The sequence below is a fragment of the Pyxicephalus adspersus genome, chromosome 12, assembly GCF_032062135.1.
Source record: "Pyxicephalus adspersus chromosome 12, UCB_Pads_2.0, whole genome shotgun sequence".
In the NCBI taxonomy this organism is placed as follows: Eukaryota; Metazoa; Chordata; class Amphibia; order Anura; family Pyxicephalidae; genus Pyxicephalus; species Pyxicephalus adspersus.
In genome coordinates, this window is record NC_092869.1 from 2289085 (window position 1) to 2295976 (window position 6892).

General features: G+C 41.9%; 2 protein-coding genes across 4 annotated transcripts in view; one reads left to right on the forward strand and one right to left on the reverse strand.

Moving 5' to 3' along the window:
• LOC140342561 (nonsense-mediated mRNA decay factor SMG5-like) overlaps nt 1-6892 on the forward strand; it is a 70733-nt gene that overhangs the window by 48215 nt on the left and 15626 nt on the right. For 2 of the 3 annotated variants that reach the window (XM_072428769.1, XM_072428772.1), the window contains exon 10: nt 516-783. The exons of the other annotated variant lie outside the window; for it this stretch is intronic. In XM_072428769.1, the coding sequence (XP_072284870.1) occupies nt 516-551 (36 nt within the window). In that variant the 3' untranslated portion in view covers nt 552-783. Of the gene's footprint in view, nt 1-515; nt 784-6892 lie in introns of those variants that run through there. 3 annotated transcript variants of the gene reach the window in all.
• LOC140342560 (NACHT, LRR and PYD domains-containing protein 3-like) overlaps nt 1-6892 on the reverse strand; it is a 47990-nt gene that overhangs the window by 19912 nt on the left and 21186 nt on the right.

A 6892-nucleotide genomic window follows, 5' to 3' on the forward strand; every position in this document is an offset into this window, starting at 1 on the left:
TTCCCACCACTACATATCTCCCATCCTATTGTGTGTGAAATTCCCCCACCTACTAGAATGTAAGCTCTTCGGGGCAGGGTCCTCTCCTCCTGTATCTCTATCTGTATTAGTCTGTCATTTGCAATCCCTATTTAATGTACAGCCCTGCGTAATATGTTGGCGCTATATAAATCCTGTTTATTATTAATAATAATAATAATAAAATAATAATAAAATTTATCATACCCGGGGTGTCTACTAGACATTTATTTTTATTTTCAAAATCTACATTTATTTAAAATATTATTTATCAATAATTTTACTTCCTTGTTTGGACAAATTTCATTGAAAATATTTTGATAACATTTTTAAATTACAGTGATTGTTATATTATTTCATTATTGTTTATAATTATTATTTATAATAATATTAAAATTTATGAATATATTAAATAAATATAAATATCATACCTGGCAGTTATCCCTAAGAATTTCAGGCCCACAATATTAAACAACTAATTTCTCCTCCATCCTTAGAAGAACTATACGCCCACATTCAGGATATCCGAATGATGGAATACCTTACTGTCCTGCTCAGGAACACTGTCACTAAATTCGAACAGGTCTGGGAGCCATGGGATGACTATTATGCTCAATTACAGATGTGATGGTTTTATTTTGCTCCCCTCCTTTTGTTATATAGCAAATCGCCTCATAATCCCCTTTTCCCTTTTCCTCCCTCCCCATTTTTGATGTTATGTCCTGTATACAGGAATTTACTGGTTTGTCATGTTTATTGCTGGAAACCACAAACAGTACTTTGGCCAGGGCGGATCCCTCCGCCTGTAGAGACAGACAAGCTGCGAGCAGGACAGCAGCCTCGGACATGCTGCCTGCTACTGTGGCTGGGAACCCCAGGGACACCGCGGGCTCGCAGGGCGGGTAAGTTCCTTACATGTACCTAATATAGTGGCCGGTGAGTGTATATTGGGGCTGAAACAAAACACATTTAATATATTCAATGACTAAGATTTTGTGAAGCAATACTGTGCAAAGTCTCTGAAATGTATTGAAATATATTTATAAATATCAAATTGCAACTCCATATCATGAAACATATTGTATCATCAGATTCTTGCCAATACTCATCCCTACTCTGGACTGTGCCAGCCTGCCAGGATAGCCATTGTTGGTAGTTGCAGCCATATATTTGTATTAAATAAACAGAGCAGAGCTTTCCCACCTCTGTCTCAGCAAGGATTGAGTCGTCCCACAACACTTCAGTGACCTTCAGCAGCTTTGATTCATAGATTTCCAGTATATGACTCCTGTTGATGTTATTTAGTGAAGAAAAAAAGAATAGACTGCAGAATCCACAATTTATGCCACTTTAATGGTTGTATTGTTTTTTTAGGATAATCTGCACTAAAATAACACTATGGGGTGTATTTATAAATGTTTTACTTGTGATTCAATCCTATGTTTATTTTTTTTTCACTTTTCATTTCTCCAATTTCCTTTGCTTTTATTTTACCCTTCGAATTCGCCTAATCGAAAATAGCTTTTACTGTCAGATGACCTTTTACACTGTAGTCAATAGGAAAGTTAGAATTTCAAATTTTGAGATAATGCCCCAAAACCAAAAAATGTTAATGATTTTTACATGTAGGTTATTGTTGTAAAGCCTTTGAACATATAATTGTCTATAAAATTGCTGGGGCAGTAAAGGTGACCTATAAAAGTGTCCTCCAACTATCCAATCATATACAAGATGAAGTCTTGATTTTTTTTTTAATTTCCTTGCCCATATTTGGGTACTCTTTGCAAAGTGAATTTTCCCTACATTCATTTAGGTGATAAGGGATTTTCTTTTTTTTTTTAATTTGATTAGTTTGATTGGTTTTATAAAGGCAAATAGTACAGTGTTCAGAACAAAACAAATACAGTTTAAAGGGGGCATGACAAATATCACAAACAATGGAGTCATTGGTTGACCAAATTTCAAACAAATAGAGTTAGCATTACAAAGTAAAATAACAGAAGGGGAATCAGACTCCACAAATATGAATAACATTGATTTCCAAACCAATATATCTTATCTAATAATCAACACACATTTGGGGGATCAATGTCCAAAAGACGGTAGGCATGCCACGCAGTTTGTTCAAAGGTTGGGAGAACTCTCTTTCTCATATCCAGTGATAATAAAACTATATATGATTCCCAGACTCCAAAAAAGGCCCCAACCTGTGCCTCCTTCTCCAAAGAGGCTTCAACCCATTCCCTCACAAAAACAAACCATAATTTTTCCTAAAATAATGTCAGTGAGGGTGGGGTTGCTGTAATCCAGTTAGGAAGAATTGTTGTTTTCGCTACCAGAGAGATTATCATCAAAAGTTTCCTGCAGCCTTTGGCCACCTTTGCGCCATGAAATAACATTTCACCAAAAAAAGCCCATTTAGTAGTTAGTGAGAAATAATTCACCAAATTTGAAGAGTATACCCATCTCCAAAAACAGCGTATTTTGGGGCAGTCATACATCATATGGTATTAATCTGCCTCCAAAACACCACATTTTAGGCACTACGAGGAGGGGCTGAGGCCCATCTGATAGAAACACATAGGTGAAATATATGTGTAATGATAAAGTTTCATCTCCCTATACATTGATGGGGATAGTGCCTTCCAAACCCTACCAAAATATGTTAGTACATCATTTGGGGTAATTTCCGGGAAGTGTTTAGACCACCGACACAGCCTATTTCTGTCTGCATAGTCTAAAACCGTAGATATTTCAGTTATGGCTTTTTTAGCTGGGTTAAGCGTTGTCCATAGCTAACATATGTTAACACAAGAATGCAGCTATACATACCCAAAGGTCCGTATTACTAAAGAGGGAAACGTGGTTATAGCTGATTGCCTCTCCTCCTGTATCACTGTCTGTATTAGTCTCTCATTTGCAATCCCTATTTAATGTACAGCGCAGCGTAATATGTTGGCACTATATAAATCCTGTTTAATAATAATAATAATAATTGTGAGACGACTTTGCGGGTCAACAAATTTACTGTAGATTTAAGGAAGAAGGAATTCGATAGATGTGGGTATTAGCCAACCTTAAGTGTTATCAAAATAGATCTTTGGTGTTGCCAACCCCAATATAACAATATACATAAAAAATAGGAGAAACAGAAGGCAGGGTTTTTTTGGCATAATATACATATATATTGTGAGTAAGTTATATTTGAGTCATATAACATACAGTTTATAAAACTGAGAATGTAATCATGATAGAATTACAGGCGATATTGTCCCAGACTTCCACACAGATGGTAGAAGGATAGAACGGTTGGGGGACTGAAGCTCCATACAATGATCATCCTATGATATGGAGGGCTTGAGGGATACGGCCCCAACACGTTTTGCTCTTATTGGCTTCTTCAGGGGACAAACAGTATCGTTCAGTATGCGCTGAAAGAATTATATAACTGGTTGGAGAAACGAGGAGGATCAAAGGTGATAAGCTTGTTAGCCTATGGATGTATGAAGAAAGAGAAAAATATTGCCAGGTTGGGGTGCTTCATTTCCATTACAACACTGCACACATCACATCACTGTACACAGCACACATCACAACACTGCACACAGCACGACACTGCACACATCACATAAAACTGCACAGCACTGCACACATCACAACACTGCACACAGCACACGCCAAAACACTGCACATAGCACACATCATAACACAGCATACAACACACTTCACACATTACAACACTGCACACATCACATCACTGTACACAGCACACATCACAACACTGCACACAGCACGACACTGCACACATCACACAAAACTGCACAGCACTGCACACATCACAACACTGCACACAGCACACGCCAAAACACTGCACATAGCACACATCATAACACAGCATACATCACACTTCACACATTACAACACTGCACACATCACGACATTGCACACATCACGACACTGCACACAGGACACATAGCACAACACAGCACACATCAAAACACTGCACATAGCACACATCACAACACAGCATATATCACACTTCACACAGTATAACATTGCACACATCACAACACTGCACACATCACAACATTGCACACATCACAACACTGCACACAGCATACCTCACACTTCACACAGTATAACATTGCTCACATCACAACACTGCACAAAGCACACAACACTGCACACATCACAACACTGTACACAGCACAACACTGCACACAGCACACATCAAAACACTGCACACATCACACAGTACAATATTGCACACATCACAACACTGCACATATCACAACAGTGCACACATCACAACACTCTACGCATCACACATCACAAATCACACAGCACAGCCCCCCCCCCCCCCCCCCCCACCAACTATGCGTGGTAAAACACAAAGAAGAAACAAACCTGGAATCTCCCACATTAAATTCAGCAAAACTACACCTGCTACATCCAAAAATTAACAAATAATAGAAAAAGGAAAAATGAGGGACTTTAAAGGCACTTTATATTTAGATATATATTTACACACACACACACACACATAATTATGTTGCCGAGTAACTAACAGTTGTAAAATTTAACAATACCAGTAACATTGACATTTTTAAATATAAATGTTAAAACCAGCGATAATACAGCAAGGCATGCAAACCACATATGCATGAATCATCCTCCACGCATTTTGTGCTGTATTATCGCTTGTTTTTAATATTTATATTAACAATTTTTAATGTTATTGGAATTGTTGAATTTTACAACTGTTAGATAGTCAGCAACATAATCATGTGTGTATATATAGTAAAACACAAAGAAATTATTATGGTGCTTGCCATGAGAGGAGTGGGCAAGCTTGCCAGTGCACGTTAATGGTTAAAAGAATATCAGGCTGATATTTAGGTATCATAACACCAAAACATTTCAGTTTCTGCTTGCACCTTGCACATTGGGATTGGTATACTTATTGAGATATAACGTCTTTGATTTATCGAAGGTTATTGCCTAGCCTGATATGTTTCCGTATTCCGCCTTTTCGGTTTACTAATATATAAAAGCAGGTCATCGGCAAAAGCTGTTATTTTAACCACTTTATCCCCAAACTGAATGCCTTCAAAACTCCTTGAAGGCTCTAGAAGACATAATAGAGGGTCCAATGTGAGATTGAACAGAATGGAGGATAATCAACATCCTTGGCGGGTCCCTCTGAACAGACACTGGGGGCATTTTATAAAAAGTTTTGTTACTGGGGAGGTATAGATGTATTGTATGTATGATATGCAGACTTGTGCAAATGCATTCTCAGCCATAATTGCATACAGTAAAAGGCCATTCCACTCTATCAAAGGCCTTCGCAGCATCTAGACCTCATACCATAGATCTGGGGCCATTTGGCTTTGGTACTGCTATCGCAGAATGCACCCCTGACGTAAATTTTTTTTTTTTTTACATGATTGTGTTTCAAAAATTTTTCTATTCATGATATCTACTACACCCTTCTTCGGACATATTTCTGTAAGTTACAGGTCTACAATTTAAAAAAAAAAAAATTCATGTGTAAACAGTGTACCGCTTTTGGTACAGAAATCTAGACATCAGTGTAACACCCAGGAGGTTAAAACATAATATTGGTTGTGCAGGAAAGTGAGGCCTGGAGCAGGGAACGAAGTAAAAATCAGTAGAAGGCCTGCATGACTGGGAAGGGATGGGAGCAGACAGGGGAAGGGTTAAGAGTTAGCATAGAGAAGGGGGGGGGAGTTGCTGCATTAGTATGCCCATTGACCATTGCAGGGGGTAGGGAGAAGTGGAGTGAAAAGGGGGGTGAAAAGGGAGGATCATTTTTCAGCGTGACGGAGAGAAGGAAAGCAGTTCTTTGTGAGCTGAGCACATCACAGGAGCACATGGCAGACATTGATGCTTTGGTGGCACAATTGAGGGCAGCTGCAGAGGATCGGGGGCCCGGCTGGCTGCAGGATCAGGTAGAGACTGCTCTACAGGGGGTTGCTTCGGTCCCCACAGTCAGGGGAGCGGACGCAAGACGGCCTCGGAGATCTAGGCCTCCGGTGTGCCTGAGTCCTGAACCCCCTAGGGCTTGCCGCCGCACTAGGAGCCCCTTTAGGGACCCTCCAGGGTCTTCAGCCCAGCGAGTGTCTGCTGCTGAGGCTGGGACAGCTGAGAGGACAGCTCAAGAGGGCTTGCTGGGCATGATAGTGGCAGCGTGCGCGGGCACGTGGACGGGGGGCGCTCTCGCGGGGGGGGGGGCCCCAGGGCGGATTTTCAGTGTCCAGCAGTAGGGCAGAGTCGCGGGGCTTGGGCCGCAATAGGAGGGAGCCGCGGGGCTCCCTGGATCTGGCGGCAAGTGCAGGGGAGCTGGACAGAAGCAGGGCAACTGTTCTCCAAGCCCTTCTCCAGGATGGCTGCAGTGGAGGAACAGGAGGCGGGGACTGACGAGCGTGAGGAGGAGGCGGAGCCACCGGACCGGGAGTCTTCAATAAGGACATCCAGCTTGTCAGCAGTAAGGGGCGGGACCGGCGTGAGGATGGCAAGTGTCGGGTTCCCGGGAAGTGCAGGGAGAAGAGCCAGCCGACTTCTGGAAGATGCAGCCGGCTGTGTGAGGGCTGGCAATGGAGGCAGCGCGGCCGGACAGGGCAGAGTGGAGGAAGGGGCCCTGCTGGTGTCAGCCAGGCATAGGGAAGCAGCGCAGAGAGGAATCCTGATCTTGGGTGGTCCAGAAGTGCCTGAGCAGGAGGCTGAAGAGGACCTGTCGGAGGGAGAGCTTACGGCCATTGAGTGCCTGTTATGGAAAGGGGGGATTTAGAAAATTGGGGTGGGGGTGTGGTGACCTGTAGGAAGGATGGTCTGGGAGGTCGCAAGGGGG